Here is a 22,771-nt window from a genome sequence, read left to right as displayed (position 1 = left end):
GTGTTTTTTCCCCTTCAATTTCATGGATTCCTATTATTATTGTACTTCTCCTGCTTATTTTAATTTGCTCTTTTTCTAGTTAAGGTGAAAAGTGAGATCATGGACTTGAGACTTTTTTCTAACGTAAGCATTTATTGCTTTAAATCTCCCTCTAAGCACTGCTTTGGCTACATTGCATACATTTTGATACACGGTTTTTCATTTTCATTCAAAATACTGCCTGATTTTTTTAATGTTTATTTTTGAGAACGAGTGAGCATGAGTGGGGGAGAAGCAGAGAGAGGCGGGAACAGAGAATCCGAAGCAGGCTCCGCGCTGACAGCAGCAAGCCCGACACAGGGCTGGAACTCATGAAATGGGAGATCATGACCTGAACCGAAGTTGGATGCTCAACCAACTGAGCCACCCAGGTGTCCTTCTTCTTTAACTCATGCGTTATTTAGAAGTGTGCTGTTCAGGGGCGCCTAGGTGGCTCGGTCGGTTAAGCATCCGACTTTGGCTCAGGTCATGAGCTCACCGTTCAGGAGTTTGAGCCCCACATGGGGCTCTGAGGGGACAGCTCGGAGCCTGGAGCCTGCTTCAGGTACTGTGTCTCCCTCTCTTTCTGCCCCTCTACCATTCTCACTCTCTCTCAAAACTGAAGTAAAAAAATAAATTAAGAAAGTGTGTTAATTTCCAAGGACTTGCAGGTTTTATAGCTATTTTGTTATTTTCACTTTAATTCTGTAGTTGTCCAAAAACATACTTTGTGGGAAAACACATTTTGTAAGATATCAATCGTCTTAAAGTTACTGAAACTGATTTTATGGCCCAGAACATAGTCTGTCTTGATCTACCTGAAAAGAATGTGTATTTTGTAGTTGCTGCGGATAAAGTTCTATAAATGTCAATTAGGTAAAACTGTCTGACAATGTTGTTCAATCTTCTATGACCTTACTAATTACTGATTACCTGCATCAATTACTGAAATCAAAGTGCCTGAAATTTCCACTATAATTATGAATTTGTCTATTCCCCTTTCACTGGTCAGCTTTTGTGTATTTTGAAGTTGTGTTATTAGACGCATACATATTTAGGGTTTTTATACCCACTTGATGAACTGACCCCTTTTATCACTATGAAATGTCCCTTTTTTCCCTGATAATATTCCCTGTTCTAAAATCTACTTTGTTTAGGGTGCCTGGGTGGCTTAGTTGGCTAAGCGTCCAACTTCGGCTGAGGTCATGATCTCACAGTTCGTGAGTTCAAGCCCACATTGGGCTCTGTGCTGACAGCTCTGAGCCTGGAGCCTGCTTCGGATTCTGTGTCTTCCTCTCTCTCTGTTCCTTGCCCACTCACCTCTTTCTCTCTCTCTCAAAAATAAACATTAAAAAATTAAATTTAAAAAAAAATAAAATCTACTTTGTTTGAAATTAATTTAGCCACTCCAGCTTTCTTTTGATTTATGCTTGCATGGTATAACTGCCCATCCTTTTAACCTACTTGTATCTTCATACTTAAAATAGCTTTCTTGTAAAGCTATGGACTGAATGCTTGTCTCCCCTCAGATTCACAAGTGGAAGCTTAAAGCCCCAGTGTGATGCTATATGGAGATGGGGTTTTTGGGAGGTGATTGGGATTAGATTAAGTCTTGAGAGGGGGCCCTCATGATAGGATCAATAGCCTTATAAGAAGAGAGAGCTCTTTCCCTGATGTTTGGTGGGAATGAAAACTATTCCTAACCCCATGTGAGCTTCAAAAATTGTTCTGCCTTCTCCTTTTCTGGCAGTTATTTCCCTGGTCTTGGGTATTTCTTCTCACACACGGGCACACCAGTACTCAAAGACAGAGGGGTCCCTTTAGATCTGCAGAGTTCTCCCTTTGTGCAGCTCCCTCCTCCCTGACACTCTGGCTCACAAATTCTTTCCATCTTGGCTTCCTTGACCTCTTGGTGTCTCCTCAACTCAGTGAGGTCCAGGTTCTGTTCAGGTTCCCTTTCCTTGTACTGGGTTGTTTCTAGTTGGTAAGCTGTTTCTGGTTGGTAAGCTTGTTTGAAAAACACGTAGTCCAAGACTCTGATCCCTTAAAGAAGATCAATGTCTGAAAACTGTTTAACATATTCTGTCTGGTTTTCTGGTTGTTTAAGGCAGAAGAATAAATCTACTCCCTGTTAGTTCATCTTAATCAGAAGCAAAAGTTGTTAGTTTGTTTTTTTTAAACTTACGGTGAAACAATCTGACAATTACAGAAAACTTGCAAGAACTTCTATATACCCATTATTCAGATCCCATTTCCAATTGTTCCAGTAATGTCCTTTATAGCAAAAGGATCCAATCTGGGATAACACATGGCACTCCCTTGTCTTGTCTCCTTCAACCTGGAATATTTTCTTTTTTAACACTTTCGTGAGTTTGACAGCTTTTTAGGAGTCAGATCAGTCTTTCTGTGGAATGTCCTTCAATTTGGGTCTTCTAATATTTCCTCATGATTCGACCGGGCTATATCCTTTTTGACTGGAATATCACAGAGGCAATTCAGTGTTTGTCTCAATGTATTCTATTAAATAGCACAGGATGTCAATTTGTCCCATTACTGATGTTGAATTTGACCACTTTATTAGTTTGGCATCTGCCAGACTTGACTACAAAGTTACTTTTTTTCCTCACTCTGTAATTAATTAGTGTTTGGCAGGGAGCTTCTTTGAGATGTAAAATCCTATCCCTTATCTTCTTCTCATCTCTAGTTGTAGCATCAATAGATTTTTTTTTGTCTCAATTATTATCATCCTAACTGCCAATTAATGATTTTCTAATGCCATCATTCCTTCTGTATTTGTTAGGTGACATTCTACTTTAAGTGTGTAACTCAAGGATTCCTATTTTGTCCGGTAAGTTGTAATCTGTTACTAGCATTATTCTGATATTCACATTGTCCCAGGTCTGGCCAGTGAGAACGCCTTCAAGGTAGCTTCTGTGTTCTTCTGACACGTCACCCTTATTCCTTAAGCACTTCCATATTCCCTGGTACAGTAGAATGTTCCAGGCTTATTTCATTCTTTCTCTAGCCCAGCCCTGGAGTCAACCTCTTTGCCAAGCAGCCCCGATTCCTTTCAGTGGAGACTCGTATTTTTAAGATCTGAGCACTACATGTGTTCACTGCTACTGGACTATTACTGCTCTTACACCTTCCCAGCAAACAAAGCTAGGACACACGTACTAACGCATGTACATCTCTACTCGCTTCTCCATCTATATGGAAAACCAGGAATTCCACACGGACACCTCCTATTCCAATCCAGCACCACAGGGTTCATCTGGATCGCTCTCTTCCATGCCTGTAACTCCCTTCTCCGATAGTGAGAAAACTGGCTTCCACGATCCTTAATATACTTACCTAATTCCATCTCCCTCGATGCTGCCAACCTCCCCCACCCGCCAGGCCACTGTTCAGACTCCCTCCTCCACCTGTCCCTGGCCCCACTGGGCTCCCTTCCTACTCTACTGCAGCTTGCCTAACAGCCTTTTGACTGGAATGGCAGACAAGCGGGCACATCTCGCTTTTAAAACAAAAATACACTCCACGAGTATGTTTACTTCTGCTTTAACAGAGCCCTAGGGTTTAGTACAGAATAAATGCTACAATCAAAATTACAAGTATTGAAAGGGAAATTAAATTTTCATGCTGATCTGATTTATCAGCCTCCAAAACAACAAATTAATGTTTGGATTTCATTAGGTACATTTAAGAACTTTGACAATTTATTTCTGTAGTCTCCAACTGTCTCCCTGGAAAAATACTTCGCACTATTTTTTGTTCCTTTCTATTTTTAATCTCAACTTTAATAAGACAGGACAAATACTTGGAATTTAATGCATCATACTGTGTGTTACTAAATATCAGGTTTCAGGGGCGCCTGGGTGGTTCAGTCAGTTGAGCACCTGTCTCTTCATTTCGGCTCAGGTCGTGGTCTCCCAGTTTGTGAGATCCAGCCCCTTGTCAGGCTCTGCACTGACAGCAAAGAGCCTGCTTGGGATTCTCTCTTTCCCCCTCTCTCCCTCTCTCTGCCCCTCCCCTGCTTGTGCTCTCTCTCTCAAAAGAAATAAACATTAAAAAAAAATCAGTTTTCAGGAAAACCACGCAATAAATCAGATTACCACCAAATCTCCTCCCATAAATTTAATGTGCCACTTTCCGCATGAGAAACATTGTTTCAAGTTTTTTTCATTAGTAACTTCAAAAACGTGTGGTTATCCTAGAAATTTATCATCTGCTAATCTGTGCCTATAGCATAAGAACTTCCCTCCCCAGTGTCTCTTAAATTTGTCACCTGTGGACCCGCAGCATGAAAAACAACCACAAGGCATGTAGGTCATGTGATCACTTGGTGCCAATAGGCTGGGAACACAAAATGCAAATTCAAACACTGAGATCATGCAGTATGGTTCAGTTACAAGGTCAAAGGATCCAGTTTTGTTTTTCTTTTTTTTTTTAGATTCCTATAAAACTATAGATTTAAACAGAACAAACCTTTTGTAGAGATCGCACAGCTCCTGCTCAAGACTTGATCTCTAAATTCCCATTTGAGGAACACTCCCCTGTTATAATATGTACTCAGCCCAAAGCATATGTAACCAAGTGTACAATATAATGTCAAACTCTTCTCACCAAAAATGGAAAAACTTTTAAAAGATTTTTTATTTTTTTGAGAGGGAGAGAGTCAGCCAATCTTAAGCAGGCTCCACAACCCAGAGATGAGCCTGACATAGGGCTCAATCTCATGACTGTGAGATCATGACCTGAGCCCAAATTGAGAGTTGAATGTTTTAGGGGCACCTGGGTGGCTCAGTCGGTCAAGCGTCCAACTTTGGCTCAGGTCATGATCTTGCGGTTTGTGAGTTCAACCCCCGCGTTGGACTCTGGGCTGACAGCTCAGAGCCTGGAGCCTACTTGGGTTTCTGTGTCTCCCTCTCTCTGTGCCCCTCCCCCACTTGTTCTCATTCCCCCTCTCTGTCTCCCAAAAATAAGTAAACATGAAGTTAAAAAAAAAAAAGAAAGAAAGAGTTGGATGCTTTACTGACTGAGCCACCCAGGAGCCCCTGAAGTTTTTTTTTATTCAAAAACTTCCTACATATGCACAGTCCCTATGGCATGTCTATGAAACACAATGTAGCACTCCAGCCCATGCCAGATGGCAGTCCACTTTCAAGTTCAATCCCCCCAGAAATACTCCCTCAACACTGAAAAGAATGACCTCAGTTCAGAACTCTGCATTTCAGGGTTTAATTCTGCTCCGAGGAACTTGACAATGTGAGCGTTTCCTACTGTTCATTGTTCATGTCTATCAAGGTATCCTATCTTTTAAAAGGACTATACCCAGTATTTGGGGGTTGTCAGAAAGTGGTTGCATTTTGTTTTGTCAAATATCTGAGGAAGACTCCTAGACCCAAGGGTAGGCAGAGGTTTCAAACAAAAACTAGTTACTGAAACTGAAGAGAAAAATGAACAGCAAAGAAAGGCCTTGGCAAAAAAAAAAAAAAAAAAAAAAAAAAAAAAATCCTCCATAATCCACAGCCAGGTGTCTCAGCCACCTCCCAAGCGATGCTCTGACATGTTAATGTTCCACTTCTAAAACTTCTATCTTGATTGGGGGGAGGCGGGGCCGTAATTGTATGTTACTATAGTCACAAGTTATGTCATTATATTCAAATGTCACCATCAACATACACACAAGACACATAAGCAAACCAAAGAATTCATTTTTTTGTTAAACATACAATTATAAACAAAGCTTAAAAAGCACTCAGTCTCCATCAAAGCCGCCTAACTAAAACATGGTCCTACCGAGGCCCCGGAGAGACCCACTCCCATCCATTGTTCCTACGCCAGGAAGTGAGAAATGACAGTCACCCCAGCCCTGGGACAACGAAGCATGTGTGTGTTGCGACAATTGTGCCGGGAGTGCCGCACGAGTGGAGAAGCCACTCCGCCTTGCCGGGCGGTGGCACAGAAGGACAACTGTTGGCTATCCCGGCCCGGCTTCCACACGCTAGCTAATACCCACCGGGCCGTGTCTCTCCTGTCCACCCAGGGGGGCAGACGAGAACTTCTTTGCACCTACGAAGGGTGCCATCTCATTTCTCACCCAACAGTGAGTTTTCAAGACAAACTCTGTGAACGGGGAGCGGGTTTCGAGTACACCGCCTTCCCTCGTGCTGTGGCTCGGGGCCAGAGGCAGGCAAGCATGGAGCAGATGGAGTCCTGGCAAGGTCCCCACTGTCCCCGCATTAGCAGCATCTGCTCATTACTCGGAACCTTCGCCTGCTTTATCTACTGCTCCAGGAAAAGCATTTTGATTTGATTCATTTCGGTACGGTAACGTGCAACACAATTAGTGGTAAAATCAAACTGGAGGACGGCCAGTGCTGACAATCGGAAACAAGGCAGAAGAAATATGAGGCCAGTGGGTTGGAATTCAAACAATCACAACTGTGGATCACCTTGCCAAATCTCAACACCCCAGGTGGGTGTACAGTGTTCCCGCAGGGCGAGGAGGCTGAAAAGGATGTAGGGACGACTTCCTTGCACCCAAAGCGGCTTCCATCTCCCCTCTGGATCAGACCCCTTCCGTGGAGAATACGTGTGTAGACCATCAACAGGGCCTCAGTGGCTAAGAGCCTCCCTTCGGCACAGCCAAGGGTGCTGAAGTTCATGAACTCATCCTATCATCTTATTCTTCTCTTCTGCACGGCAGTTGCAAATACTACACAGCAGACCCCACAAGGTACATGGCCTTTTCACCGTGTTTTGCCTAAGAAGTGCCTGTTTGCGGCTCCTGGAAAGGAACAGTATCAAAATGTGCATTTGATTATTTCAATCTGTCTTTGCCCAGAAGTAGCTACTCATGAATATGTTGGTATAAATATCACAGTGTCAATCTGTTAAACTGAAGTGAGACCAAAGACAATGCCACCTGAGGTCTGGGAAAAAAACGAAAGAGCTGTGTAGCCCATGAATAGTTAAATCCCAATCAGACTGGTAAAACCAGCTCAGAGTGAGAGAGAAATAAAAACGTAAGAGTTCTCACCAAAGAAATAGTCCTTATACCAACATGAATTTGAGACCAACCAAAGATTTCAACATAAACGATGGAAGTACTATAGATTGAATCTGACCTTAGAGTAGGGTTGATCCCCAAGCATGCCATGAAACTGAGAAAGACAAACGTGAAGGTGTAAAAGTAAAACAACTAGACAGACCAACAGAAACAGAGCATAACATCCAGAAACAAACCTGGGAACTAAGAGAATCTCACATCTAAAAACATATAAAGGCAGCACCTCAAACCAGTGAGTAGGTAGGGATGGGCTTTCTAGTAAGAGATGCCAGAAAAAAAATTCTCAGATTCATATTTTATACGGTCCCAGGATGAACTCTATATTGGCCAAAATTCAAGCATGAAAAATAAGCCCCTGCTTATTAGAAAGAGGTACAAGTAACAGGTACAAAGATGAAAAAAATTCTTAGGCTAAGAGATGTAAAATGAAACTACATTTGGGTACCATTTTTTTTTTTTTTTTTTTTTTTAGATTTTATTTTTCAGCTATCTCTACGCCCAACATGGGGCTGGAACTCACAATCCCGAGATCAAAAGTCACACACACGCTCCACCAACTGAGCCAGCCAGGCGCCCTTGGATACCATTTCTGATCTATCAAACCAATAAACACCTAGATGTCTGAAACACATCTTGCTGGCAAAACTGTGAGGAAATAGGGGCGCCTGGGTGGCTCAGTCGGTTGAGCATCCGACTTTACCTCAGGTCATGATCTCGTGGTTCATGGGTTCGAGCCCATCAGGCTCTGTGCTAACAAACAGCTCAGGGCCTGTAGCCCGCTTCAGATTCTGTGTCTCCCTCTTTCTCTGCCTCTTCCCCGCTCTCGCTCTGTCTGTCTCCAAAATAAATAAACATTTAAAAAAAAAAATGTGAGGAAACAGCCATACCTACATACCTTGCTGGTGACAGAGCAACATTGTATAAACCCCATTTGCATTTCCCCTTTGATTCGTCAATTTTATAGGAAACTACCCTTCCTGCATGTACATGAATGGTCTTATAGGCAGGGTCTTTCATTACAATGCTGTAATGGCAGAAGGTCAGCAACAACACAACAGTTCCTCAATAACGGACAGTGTCAGTGAACCAAGGTCCTTGTACGTATCGAATACTGTACAGGTATGAAAAAAAGAGGAAGCTGTTTTTCTATATACAGACATGGACAAGCTTTCAAGACAGGTCATTAAGTGAAAAAAAGCCAAGGTGTGGAATAATACAAAGTAATATGTGAGCTTTCATTTAAGAAAAAGGGGGAGAATGGGCCGCTTGAAGGGCTCAGTGGGTTGAGCATCCGACTTCGGCTCAGGTCATGATCTGGCAGTTCCTGAGTTCGAGCCCTACGTTGGGCTCTGTGCCGACGGTTCAGAGCCCGGAGCCTGCTTCGGATTCTGTGTCTCCCTCTGTCTCTGCCCCTCCCCCGCTCACTCTCTGTCTCTCAAAAAATAAATAAACATTTAAAAAAATTTAAAAAAAAAGGGGGGGGGAATAAGAATATTCATATTTGCTTATATTTACAATGCTGAAATATTGGAAGGACAGACAAAATCCTAAAATATATGGTTGCTTTAGAATGGAGTAGACAAAATAGGTAAAAGCAAGACTTCTAAACGTGTAACTGTTTATAGTTGTTTCATCTTATGTCCCCCAAAATGTATACTTATTCAAAGACGTTAAACTACTAAATGAAACCCACTTCATTTATGGATTAAAAAATTAAATTAAGGGGTGCCTGGGTGGCTCAGTCGGTTAAAGAGTCCGGCTCTTGATTTCGACTCAGGTCACGATTCCACAGTTTGAGAGATCGAGTCCCGCGTCAGGTACTGTGCTGGGCATGGAGCCTACTCGGGATTCTCTATCTCCCCACCTCTGCCCCTCCCCCCCTTGCACACACGTTCTCTCTCAAAAAATTAGAATTATACACATGTACAACTACCATCTTGAAAAATAAACCATAAATAAGGTCCACCGAAGAAAAACTGACAAGCTGAAAAAATATACTTGAAGTAGGCATGGCAAGGACTACGTCCTTATCCCTTTCTTTCCAACCAGAAAAGAGAACCCAGAGAAAAATGGGAACAGACAGGAACAAGCCATTTGCAGAAAAACAGGGAAAAAGGAAGACAATGAAATTCACTGCATTCACATGAAGGCAGACAAAGACAACGGGGAAATGCCATTTCCACCCATCAGACCAGCATGAGGAAGCCGTCACTCTCATCTATCTGGTGTGACCATTAACTGGTTGAACCTTTTTGGAGGGCAATTTGGTAGTATTTATCAAAACATAAAGCATCTGTAGCCTCCAACCCGGTAATGACTAGTAATTTACCCCATAGCTGGACTCGCACGAGTCCATCGTGATATTTGTTAGAGGATATTGCTTGCAGCGCTGTTTTTAATAACAAAAATAAACAATCCAAGTGTGTGTCATTAAGGGCTCTAATAAATAAATTATAAATACAGCCACTTCATGCCATAGTACACAGGATGAAAAAGTTTACCTATAAGTGCCAATGTGGAAGGATACCAAGATGTGTCATTATGTTATTAAAAAAATAAAATAAAATAAAATAAAATAAAATAAAATAAAATAAAATAAAATAAAATAAAAGCAAGGTGCAGAAAAGCACATCGCATAGGACCTCTGAGTAAAACGTGAAAGGGACAGAGACGGGGGCACGATGGAACACTTCAGCTTCTCTTTGGATATGCTTTCTTTTCATTTTATACTTTTGCTCTGTTTGAATTTTAACTGCATTTTTTAAAATCAAGTTTTAAACATACACTTTGGCCATTATTTGCCAAAGGAAGTAGTCTCTCTGTCCTACCTTTGTGGCTCCCCAATGTTTCTGTGCGGCAACAGGGAAGAGGGGGACAAACACGATTGTCACCAGTGACGCAAAACCAGGAGCCCGCGTGCCTATCTCCTCAAGCTGTATTTTCAAGCTCACAAGATAGGAAACGTGGGGGTGGAAATCAATCAGGTGCCCATATTCCTCCAGGCATCTGTGTTTCAGATTACTTACATAGTGCACTACAACCCTGGCATGGCCTGGGACAATATTCACACTTCTGGATGCACTCATGCAAATCACTCCGTTGGCCTCTCTGGACCCCCGTTTCCCCGTCTGAAGAAAAATGTGGGTGTACATGTATGCACGTGGCGGGGGCGGGGGGGCTAGGAGAGGATTCTAAAACTGTAGGATTCTAACTGTACTACAACCTTTGCATACTTGTATTTAAAAAACCCTCCGGGAATGCAAGCTGGTGCAGCCACTCTGGTAAACACTATGGAGGTTCCTCAAAAAACTAAAAACAGAACTACCCTACAACCCAGCAAGTGCACTACTAGGCATTTATCCACGGGATACAGGTGTGCTGTTTCGAAGGGACACATGCACCCCCATGTTTAGAGCAGCACTTTCAACAATAGCCAACGTATGGAAAGAGCCCAAATGTCCACTGATGGATGAATGGATAAAGAAGATGTGGTATGTATATACAAAGGAGAATTACTCGGCAATCAAAAAGAATGAAATCTTGCCATTTGCAACTACGTGGATGGAACTGGAGGGTATTATGCTAAGTGAAATTAGTCAGAGAAAGACAAATATCATATGACTTCACTCATAGGAGCACTTTAAGACACAGAACAGATGAACATAAGGGAAGGGAAACAAAAATAAGATAAAAACAGGGAGGGGGACAAAACAGAAGAGACTCATAAATATGGAGAACAAACTGAGGGTTGCTGGAGGGGCTGTGGGAGGGAGGATGGGCTAAATGGGTAAGGGGCATTAAGGAATCTACTCCTGAAATCATTGTTGCACTATATACTAGCTAATTTGGATGTAAATTTAAAAATAAATAAATAAAATTTAAAAAAATTAAACCACACACACAAAAAACCTCATTGGTAATTTGGAAAGTACCAAACACACCCAAGCTGATCTTCTGTTATCTATCCAGGATCTCAGTAAACATAGAGGAAATACTATATACCACAGAAACAGCTTAGCTGAATTTCTAGAGGCTGAAAAAGATCTACCAATGGTGTCTACTAATGTCAAACCGAAAGAACAGAGTTTATGTTGTTAAATAAATCGAAAATATTTTCAAGACTTCAGCCCTATTTTTTAAACGACATACGAATCTAAAATTGCCCATGAGCTACTTTACTATAGTTTTGTCCCTGAGCCAACCACTGACTCTGAAGATTTGCCATAGTGCCACAACATGAACACTAACATTCCAAAATATTTTGTGGTTCACCTTTCAGGCAAGTGGGGAAACAGAGCTTAGAGATTCCAAATTCACACATAATGAAAGGCACGAACACGGATGTCATGGCCCTCGAAATCATTATTCTTGTTAGCTACAAAACTGACCAGTGTTTCATGACTCAGGTGCATATAATTTTAGACTTTTCCTAGCTAGTTCTGTAAATCCGCAGTTGTTTGTACACAAAAGGATTCTATCAATCCCAGAGAGACCACAGATCACCGTAAATTATCTTGTATGGTATGGAAGTGCCAGGAAAAGGTAGGCACTGACTTTTATTTTTCTATTTCCATATTTGTCAATAGATTATCTGTCTATCCCTCCCTCTCCCTGTTCCCTTTGGACTGAGCAGAGACTGAAGGAAAAGTAGGCCAAGTATATTTAATATTTTATACCAAACAAGCTATTTGCTTAAGATGGCTTGGCCAGCCTCGTGTCTGGCACAGAAACCCAGTCTACCAGCTCCAGTAGGAATTAAACACCAGTCTTACTGGGTGCTGTGCTCCACTGCCTACTAATGCATGGACGGTTATTGGCCAACTTCTTCACATAAAGGCAAAGAGTGGGTGTATGTGTGTGCACATGTGTGTGTGCCCACGTGTATGTATGCAGGGATTACGGGGGGAAGCCGGCCACAGCTGCTTAATTTTTGTAAAGCTTTTTTTTTTTTTTCCTTAATAGGGAGGAGGGTTGCGGTTACTTACCATCCTCATAAGCCGCTACCGCCAGCGAGCTGTTTATCCTCACAAAGGAGACATATGGCTGCATTCCAGGCTCGTCCTCCTCATACTCTGAGTCCAGGAAAGGGGCTGTGTAGTCCCAGGTGCGGGTGTCCCACACCCTTACGTCCCCTGATGTATATCTGGAAAAGAAGGGCACACCTGGGTCCAAATGGGGACCGGAGAGCAGGGCTGTGGTGGGGAAAATGGGGAGAGCCTTCAAACAACAGAGGAAGAAGATCTGGTCGGTGTAGAACCACTCTTGCCACGTTGTTTAGATGAGTGACTCCAACAGGAGAAAATGTCAAGCAGACGACAGAAGGCTGTCAACACGGTTCGTGTTCTCACAGCATAATGGTGACGGTTCAATGAGAACGCCACACTACGACACTGGGTGTCGAGATCTCCTTTACGCTATCGTAACGGGTCTGCTACCCTGCATTCTCCCAGCAAAGGGATGGCTAACAGGAATTTGTAGAAGTCCCAGTGTTTGTTTACACATATACACTCAAGACAGAGAGATGCTAAGGACTAATGGTCTTACAGGCTCGAGCTTTCTAATGCCTCATCCATGCATCAGATTTGACTGATTAAAGTCCCCAAAGACTAATTGATTTGCTGAAACAATTAAATCCTGCCTTTAGCAGCCAGACAATGCTGCTTTCTCATGAAAAGCTCTTGCCCGAATGCATGACGCTCCCCGGTTTTGCCCACTTAGAAAACAGGAGCACTCACTCTCTCCTATTACTACTGCCACTCCAACAAATGACTCTCTCCTTCAAAGCCAAGGCAGGGCCAGAAGCTGCTCAGACATCAGGCCCCACAGATACGAGGATAATGGAATGACCAGATGAGGTGGTGTGCCTGCCATCGAGGTATTTACACCAAGTTCCTTACATCTGCCACAGAGGGTTCGATTCAACATGTACGGCGACTGTGAGGAGGTGTGTTAGAAATGCTTTAAGAGTCTAATGATGCACCCCCACAAACACAAAGACAGGCAGGCAAGTTTAAGCAGGTTCAGTCCTCCTGAGGCTGTAGGTCCTTCAGGGTTTCTTGGATCTGACATTAAAAGTATAAACACTCAAGATAATCTCTGAGATTTACTTAACTACTGAAATCACATGATAGATCTGTGAAGTCGTTACAGATCAATTTCTCATGGGAGATTTCTCAATAAACAAACTAAGAACACTCTGATAGAGGAGTGCTTCGTTTACTGAACGTAGCAGGATTTCCCTCAAACTACTGACAGTAAATACACATATCATGTAATTCAAAGGTGATTCTGTCACACAAAGTCCCTCCGTTGGAGATCCGGTTCTCCCCCTGCAGGACGGCGCCTGGGGAGTGTACGCGTGGTGTAAAGGGCCAACAGGAGAGATGTGCTTTCTAAAATCGGACTCAGGGAACTCTGCAGGACCACTGATCCTCCAGTAAATAGGAACGTTCACTCCACGAGTGTCGTTAAGCCTGGCGATAAGCAAGCAAGGGCGGATATTGATATCCCCGCGGCCAAAGCACGGCCGCTGGCTCCCAGGTCTTCCGGGCAGTATTCCAAATCACCCCTCCTAATGAGGAACCCTACACAAGAACACACACCACTGTGCCAGATCTACCAGGCTCACCACGACATCCCGGACAACAACTCCGGCGTTCCCTGGACGGAGGCCACTCGCTTAGCTATCGCAACACTCAACAGAGATAACGTGTTTGACTGTCTAGACTGTGCATGATGAGATTCTCCAGGTTACATTCCATGTGGAAGGAAGGAGCCATTTCAGAAAAGAGAGAAGGGCGGGGCACCCGGGTGGCTCAGTTGGTTAAGCGTCCGACTTTGGTTCAAGTCATGATCTCGTGGTTTGTGGGTTCGAGCCCCGCGTCAGGCTCTGTGCTGACAGCCTGGAGCCTGCTTCGGATTCTGTGTCTCCCTCTCTCTGCCCCTCCCCCACTCATGCTCGGTCTCTCTCTGTCTCTCAATAATAAATAAACATTAAAAAAGATTAAAAAAAAGAAACGAGAGAAGGGTGGTGACGCCCCCGGAAGTACAGAGAAGGGGAGCGAGAGACACGGAAAGGGAACGCGGTAGTCAGAGAACGAAGGGCTTTTAGGGCGAGGTGTGCTTGGGAGGTGTGCTTCCTGTCCGTTGACGACCAGTACGCTGGCCCACACCCACAGTCTCACAGGTGCACCCCACCAGGGGCCACAGGAGAGCGTTTCAGCGGCCTGAGCTCCAGCCCCAAGGTCCCTTTACACATATAGTCTGCAGGCAAAACCACAAAACCAAAACCTGAAAAACTGCTGGACCACACCCAGTAGCAAGCTGGGAAATACAACCGGATGCCCCCACTCAGCTCCCGGGAGGAGGAGAGGGAGGGCACGCAGGGCCCCACCAAGAGCACTCTATTAATACGTGGAGGGTCCTGATGGGCCTGTCCTCCACAAAAAATGTCCCACTCACCCTGAGATGCCATGTGTCTAGAATTAAATGCATGTGCTCCTTGAAAGGCTTCAGTTCCCCACAAACGAGCCTGTTGCTAAACTCCTTCCTTTCCTCAGTGACCACACTAGTCCCATCACTGGTGCAAGACCGGGCAGCTCCTCCATACCCTCTCTGCCGCCCACCACACAATGCCCTCTGCGTTCAGGGGCCACGTCCTCTCCCTTCCCTTTTCCAGGGATGCCACTCCGGTCCAAACCTCTCGGCACCTCACAGCCCCTTAGTTTGAGCCTCCCCCAAAGTCAACCCTGCACAAGCCAAGCTCTCAAAAGTACTTGATGACATGAATACTCATTCTCCCTCCCTCCCTTCACCTCCACACTAGCCCAAGTCCCCCCGTGATCTAGCCCAGATGACAGCAACGTAGACTTTTTTCTCATGGCAAGTGTGAGTGCGTGTGCGTGCGTGCGTGTGTGTGTGTGTCTGCTCATCTCCCCAGGAACCTACAAGCCTGCTTCTCGGGGCAGGGGCTGGGCCTTACTCACAGCTGTGAGTCCAACAACTCGAAGAGTCAGGCCAGAATAGCACTGGACACTGAGGAAGCTCACTAGCTCCTCAGGCCTTGACGGCTTCATCACTGGGCCTCGCACAGAGAACCCTCCCCAAACTAGCTTCCACCCAGTCTCCTGTTCTGTTCTTCCTTAGCGTGAACCAGCCTCCAGCCAAGTCCGCCATTTCTGGCTTCCACATACTCTTGCCTCTGCATCTCTGTTCAACTGTCCACTTTTCTGGGGTGTTCTCCCTCCTGACAACCCAGCCCCGGGGGTCCCAGTGCTGGCTGCACACAAGAATCACCTGGGATGCTTTCCAAAATCCTGATGCCCGAAGCACACACAGACCACTTAAAATCGGACTCTCTCGCAGTGGAACCAGGCCATCAGTGTTTCCAATGTTTAGGCAACATGGAGAACCCCCTGGGGCGCCTGAGTGGCTCGGTCGGTTAAGTGTCCGACTTCGGCTCAGGTCATGATCTCACGGTCCGTGAGTTCGAGCCCCGCATCAGGCTCTGTGCTGACCGCTCAGAGCCTGGAGCCTGTTTCCGATTCTGTGTCTCCCTCTCTCTCTGCCCCTCCTCTGTTCATGCTCTGTCTCTCTCTGTCTCAAAAATAAATAAATGTTAAAAAAAAAATTTTTTTTTTAAAAATGGAGAACCCCTTACCTAGCCCAAGCCTACCAACCCCTCAGTGTCCAGCAGATGCCCTCCTCCCCCAGGAAGCCTCTTCTGACTCAACTAGCACGCCCTGTACCTGAAGAAACGGCATCCACAGTTACATCCCAGGTCCCAACTTCACTGTCAAGTCCCTGAGAAGGCCAGAGGTCAATGCTGTTATCTCCATCACAGTGGCTTACACACGGGTAACAGTAAACGGTGACTGAAAGAGGGTGTCCACAAGGAACAACCTGACTGGTTTGAGTGGCACCTCCTTCCACTCCTACTGCCCACCTTCTGCTGATGGTCAGTGACACACTCAGAACACACACACTGATAGGTATTAAATTCCCTGCATTTACTTCCAAACTCATTAAAGTATCTATAAAAACACAGGATAAGCTAAATTATTTTGGTAAAGAAGAACATTTTCATAGATATCCATTTAAATCAACTTCATTCTTCATGTCCAAAGAGCATGAGAATAGATCAATGTTTTTTTCTTTTTTTTTTTTATATAATTTAATTTTAATTTCAGAGAGAGCATGTGAGCCAGGGAGAGGGTCACAGAGAGACAGACAGAGAGAGAGAGAGAGAGAGAGAATATATCAATCTTAAGCAGGCTCCAGCCATCTCAGAGCCCAAAGAGGGCTCAGTCCCATGACCCTGAGATCAAGACCTGAGCCAAAAACAAGAGTTGGACGATCGACTGACTGACTGCACCACCCAGGTGCCCCAATAGCATAAATGTTTTGCTGCAAAATATAAATGACCTTATGTCTCCTTTTTGAGCAGAACGAACAGAGAATAAATACGGTTTCAGGAGGTGCTGGGGGATGACTCAGAGCCAGGCTCTAGAATCTAATGCAAATGCAAGCAGCCATAGCCAAGGAGATCAGACTCCATGTGAACGAACTCGTGCTCAAGAAACAGACAGCTTCATGAGGATACAACACCGGTTGGAGCAGAGGGAAATGGACTAAGCCCTAAATGTGATCTAAAAGTGCTTAACAACATTGGCCAGGAGAAGCAAGAACAGATATCGAAGGGAGGCAGGAAAAAAAGCTGATTTTTCTCCAGAGCTCCAGATGTCTTTATCGCTGCCTAATGACAATTACACTCAACCAATTAAGACGCCACTATGACAGTTGCATTGTCGGTAAGCCTTTGGACCCCAATGTTGATGGCTCTCTAATTAGTGTCTGTGCAGAGTACAACTGCAACTAATATATTAGCTGATGTAAGAGCACTAAAGAAAAAGTGAAGGAGAAAGAAGGCTTTTCAAAATGAGGGAGGATGTCCCAGCCCATGGCACGGACCAGTGACACTGTATGCTCTCTCAATCTCTTTTACGCTTGGCGAGGTTACCTCCAAATAAATAGGTCAGAGACCACAGCTGATTTTTTGTTGAAAGAATGGGAATAGAGCCTCTCTCAAGCTCCACACGCCAGAGCAATTGCCAATTTTCGATGATTTACCACCGAAGAGCTTCCATTAACTAGTAAGTTTCCACCAAACAGACTACTCATTTGGACTAAGAGACCCAAAGGAAAAGAAGAAATGCTGTGCAGTTAAAAAACAAACAAACAAACAAACAAACAAACAAACCCAACTTTAGCCTTTCTTCTTGCATAAATATCCAAGGGTGGGGGTGGGCAGCAGAGAGGAAAGGGGGTGTTTACACTGCTTCCAGGTACCTGTACTTATTTGCTAAAAACACTTTTTTCCCCAGGCTCTTCATGACGGCGGGGGGGGGGGGGGGGGGGGGGGGGCGGAGAGGGGATTGTTTTGATTTAAGAATGCTGTAAGTAAGGTTAAGTGACTCACCCAAGGTCACAAAAAACATTTTAGTGGCACAGCTGGGATCAAAACAGGTCCCCAGGCTGTTCTCCAACTGCTGCTTAGCCAACAAGCCAGGCTGCCTCCTCACAGGACAGTGTCTTCAAACAAATACGGCTTTCCAGAACCATCCCCACTCAAGTGCAACATATGTCCTTTATGGTTTTCAGTACTGGGACTCAGGCTTGCAGGACACAGCTCCCGAACCTAAGCCACCAATCCCACCACCGTCTCTAACCGGAAGGGAGGCAGCCAGCAAAAAGACTCCCCGTGCTGGCAAGGAGCGTGAGGCCGGGTGGGCGCAGTGCGGCCTCCCACACACGCTCCACGGGGGACGTGGGAGGACGTACAGAACGGCTGACAGAACCGCACCCTCGACAGAGCCACACGCGTACAACCATCCCCAAAGCGAAGTCACGGTTCTCTTCTGGTCAATGCTCGCGGCAGCCCAAAGGAGCCTTGCTACGAGGCCTCAGGCCAGGACTGCAAATGCTCGCATTTGTGTGTCAAATCCGGGAAGCTGGTAGCGGCTGCCTACAGCCGGGTGTGGAGAAGGATCCTGAAGCTGAACGCCATCACAAATGCCGCGATGGATTATTAATGCCCATCGCAGGTGTGGGACTGAGGAGTGGCAGCACGTAGGGAACTCATTCGCATCCCTGCCTCAGACAAAACTCTACCCGCCAGCTCCCACTCATCCTTCCAGACTCGGCTGAGAAGTCACGTCCCAGCAGAAAGCCGGCCTGACTCCGGGCCCGGACGAGGTGCCTCTCCCCAGTGTACCATGGCGGGCGCCCTGCTCTCGGCCTCCCCTCACGTCTCCCTGGTTGTTCTGTGGCCACCTGGGCCATGTCCCTTGCCAGCCGGGGAGCAAGGGAGGTGTCTGGAGTATTCCTACGTGCTTAGTAAATGTTGAATGAATCAATCTACCGACTTAAACTCAGAAGGTAGAAGTGGTTTAAAGCCTACAAAGCAATTTGGCAGAGGTCCCACGTTTCAGGAAACATTTTTTCCCTTAACATGTAGAAGCTTTAAGGACTATTCACATGCTCCATAGTTTAGTAATAACCAAAGAGTACAAATCAATGAAATCAAGAGTATTTACTGTTTTCTATGAAACATGACTGTATTGGATTATGCAATTAACAAAATGAACTCAATCCCACAGTGCAGTCTTTCCGTGGAAAAGCACTACTGTAGACATCAAGTGCAGCTTAAGACGCATCAATTGAAAAATAATGAACGTCTTAATGGACCTTACGAGATACATGCACTACACACTTAAAACTGTTTTCCATACATCTTGGTTAATCACAATCAATAGAGTCAGAGTCAATGATGGTTATGCAGAGTTATTGTAGCTGTGGCCCTTCCCATTATTCCTTGGAGAACCAGAGATGGATAAATGCAGTCATGAGTTCACCAGTATTTATTAAGGATATTCTGGAGCTCCTTCATTAAGGATATAATAAATGTAATGCTCTTCTCCAGTCTCTTATCAATACCTTACCTCAGACTTATTTACCAGAAGAGCATGTATACCTCACAGCAGAAAATAAATAAATTTAGAAGTATTTTTAAAAAGAGGTCCCTAACGGATAATGATCGAATTCCTTACGGGCGACAGTCCAATGTCATAATGAGCCGCAGCACAAAATCTATATAAACCAAGGTTGAAAGGAAAATGGTCAAGAGAAAAAGTTCCTTAAGAAGGAGAAAGATAAAAAGCATGTCCTTACTAAGTATAAGCGAGGGGACATTTATCTAACACATCTTTATCACCGGTCTCTACTTACAAAGCATGTTATCTCAAACGTCTCAAAGCAATCCGCAGGTATTACCCGTTTTTTATACACTCACTTGAAGCTAGCCGAGTAGTAAATCCCGCCTTTGCCATCTTTAGCTCCTGGGTGGAATATATTTTTAAAATGGGGCACACACACGATTTCAGAGGAAAGCCATTTGTGGTACGGTACATGGTCAACCAAAGGGCACTTTTTTAATTACGGGGAAAAAGTGGAGGAAGAGGGGCTAAAAGCAGGGTGTTTCAAGTTCCCTTAGATGTGGGGCTGCATCTGAATCCCTATTTTCCTGTGGTTCTTAATTAGAAATGATGAGACAATCGCAAGTGCAAACTGAACCGGACAGGCACACGTTCTATTTTACATGTAGAAACTGGAAGCTCGAAGCTCAGCTTCCCCCCCGCAGACGCCTGGAAGCCCTGGTGTCCAGGTCGTGCGGACATACAGAGCTAATAAAGGTAGAAGCCGGAGCCACGGCCACAAGTCACTTGGCTGCTACAGACAGGTGCCGGCACTCTGGCCACACGTCTGCTTGGGCACTCTTGCCTCAAAGGGAACAGGGGTGGATGGAAACGAGACCACAGGGGAAGGAAGAGTGCTGATATTTTGCCACGCCAAATGCTAGTTCGCCCCTCCAACCACTCTTGGCAGAGGCACCGATCGCGGATCACAGATCAGAGACACTGAGACGCCGTCACCGTTCCTTCCAGCGCAGACAGAGACCGTACGCTAACAAGGCAGATCACATCAGCAGAGGACAGGGCAGGAAAACATCAAGGAGTGTTGAGAAAAACCGCGACACAGAGAGGGGGCTTCAAATCGTTTCAACCAAACGGGGAGGAAAAGGTCCTCGAACGGGGATAGAGAAGCATGCTCTTCCGCAAACCGCATCGCTTCTGGCTTGCGAATCGTAAGTAACAGTGAGGAGGGAGTTTGAAGACACCACCGTTCACCGGGGCACCTGACAAAAGCGTCTGGGGAGCTAACAGCCTCACGGGGGGCGGCGCACAAGGCCCCCGGCGAGCCCCAGGCTGACGGTGTCCTGCACGTCGTACCTGGGGTTCTCTCCTTCACTAGGTGGCGGTAAAGCCAACCTCCTTCTGGCCCATCACACCTAGACCTACAGCTCAGGTTTACAACGGGGCCTCTCTCAACTCGTGAGGTCCTCTGTTTTCAACGCTCTTCCCTTCCAGAGTGCAACTGGGGACACGAAGAACAGTGGAAGCATCACAAAACAGGCCAGGGATGTTCCCCTAGGCTCATCTCTGATCCGCAGAACTTGAGAAACATTTTAAAATTCTCAGAGCTGTCATCACCAAAAGAAACACAAAGACCACACTTTCTAATCACGGATAATCCACAAACCGTCCAGATCACATCTCTTCTTCTAAATACAAGGGAAAGCACACACGAAACCTCAGTTTCAGGAGTCGTACCCCATCACAGAGGAAACACAGCCGGAGGATGAACTCTGACAGACAGGTGGTTTACTGTGTGGAGATTGTTGGCTTCTGAACACAAATTTCTCCTCAGGTTAAAGAAATGGGTGGGGCGCCTGGGTTAAGCATCTGACTTCGGCTCAGGTCATGATCTCGCAGTTCGGGAGTTCGAGCCCCGCGTCGGGCTCTGTGCTGAGAGCCTGGAACCTGCCTCGGAGTCTGTGTCTCCTTCTCTCTCTGCGCCCCCTCCCTGCCCTGCTCACACTCTGTCTCTCTCTCAAAAATAAACATTTTTTAAAATTTTATTAAAAAAAAAAAAGAAACGGAAGTTTTAGCTGGAAGAACAAAGTATAGGTTGTGTCTGACTAACTCAGTCACAGGTGAAGGAACTTCTACTTTTCCAATCAGCAAAGAAAACAACGGCTGCAGGTGCTTTCCGGGATGCTGCACACCACTGCTAAGTGGCCAAAGAAGACCACAGAAAGGCAAGAAGGGCGGCAACAGGAGCCCGAGCAGTAAGGTACGGAAGATGCGGTCAGAAAGCGCAGGGTCCCAGAAGCAGGGAGTTTTCATTCCGTACACTTTCCTCCAAGGTTCTCGGGTGCCGGGCCCGGTGTAAGGCTCTGAGGGTCCACACGCGCTCGATGCACCACCTCCAGCACGTTAAGAGGGATACAGCCAACAAGACCCAACACGGCCACGACACGGGAGGGGATGGGCCAAGAAAAGACCGCCGGCCCGTGAGCACCGGTGACCGGTGACAGCGTGTGGCTCGGTGGAAGGGCAGGGATGAAGCCATGCTGCAGGAGGTTAAGACGTGAAGGTGTCTGCTCGTTACTTATGCACAGACACAAACAGGGAGGTGTATTCAGGAGGGCAGGCTTGAGGGACGGTTTGGAGACTTCAAAGCAAAAAATTAGACTGGAAAGGAGCTGAGGGTCATCGGGGCATTTCAAAAGTAGTTTCTCGGGGCACCTGGGTGGCTCAGTCGGTTACGCGTCCCACTCTCGGTTTTGGCTCAGGTTATGATCTCGCAGTTTCATGGGTTCGAGCCCTCGAGCCGCTGGTGCAGAGCCTGCTTGGGATTCTCTCGCCCTCTCTCTCTGCCCCTCCCCCACTCACACAGTCTCAGTCTCTATTCAATAAAAAAAATACAAAAAATATCTTAAAAATAATAATTTCTTAATCTGGAAAATGTGAAAAATTTATTCCTCTAAACCCAGCAATTCCACAAATGGGACTCTAGCCTAGGAAAACGAGGCTGGGGACGTGTCATTCTTTATTCCACACACTTCTATGGAATTTAAAGGCTCTTAATAAGCACGTGTTTTATAATTTTTAAAGAAGATTGGTAGTACGGGCCATCACAGTAGCAAATGAGGACTCGAGAAGGGACCCCTGGCGCCCGGCTCTCCACGTGGACACTGCAGACAAACGGCAGAGCGGCCGTGCACGCACACGCCAGTCCCGGCTCGCCACACCCCTCAGCCTCGGTCAGCCACACAAAACGAGCGTGCTTTGAAACAGTTTCCTCGACAGCTCCTTCCAGGTTTAAAACTACATGATCCAAGTTTCTTGAAAAGACTAAGAAATCAAAGAACAGACCAGAGAAATTAGGGATTTCTCCAGTTTACCACGTAACATGCGGTATACAGGTGGGATGGGGGTCTGTATATTAAATTGTAGTACTTTCGGACAAAATGATGTACAAGCACTTTGTGGCAGTTAATCAAATATCACATGCCACCCCTAGTTTTAAAAAAGATGCTTACAGGGACACCTGGGTGGCTTAGTCATTTAAGTGTCCGACTCCTGGTTTTGGCTCAGGTCATGACCTCATGGTATGTAAGCTCGAGCACCACGATGGGTTTTGACGGGTTTTGCGTTGACAGTGTGGAGCCTGCTTGGAATTCTCTCTCTCTCCCCCCCTCTCTCTCTGCCTCACCCT

The 22,771-nt window shown here is 45.5% G+C and overlaps 1 protein-coding gene across 2 annotated transcripts in view; it reads right to left on the bottom strand.

Annotated features, from left to right (window-relative positions):
- Positions 1-22,771, bottom strand: part of FBXW8 (F-box and WD repeat domain containing 8) — a 123,774-nt gene that overhangs the window by 56,024 nt on the left and 44,979 nt on the right. For both annotated transcript variants that reach the window (XM_060612409.3, XM_060612408.3), the window contains exon 5: positions 12,079-12,236. In XM_060612409.3, coding sequence (XP_060468392.1) covers positions 12,079-12,236 — 158 coding nt within the window. The remainder of the gene's footprint in view (positions 1-12,078; positions 12,237-22,771) is intronic.

This window comes from Panthera onca, chromosome D3 (genome assembly GCF_046562875.1).
Source record: "Panthera onca isolate mPanOnc1 chromosome D3, mPanOnc1 haplotype 2, whole genome shotgun sequence".
Taxonomy (NCBI): Eukaryota; Metazoa; Chordata; class Mammalia; order Carnivora; family Felidae; genus Panthera; species Panthera onca.
This window is presented reverse-complemented; position numbering and strand designations above follow the sequence as displayed.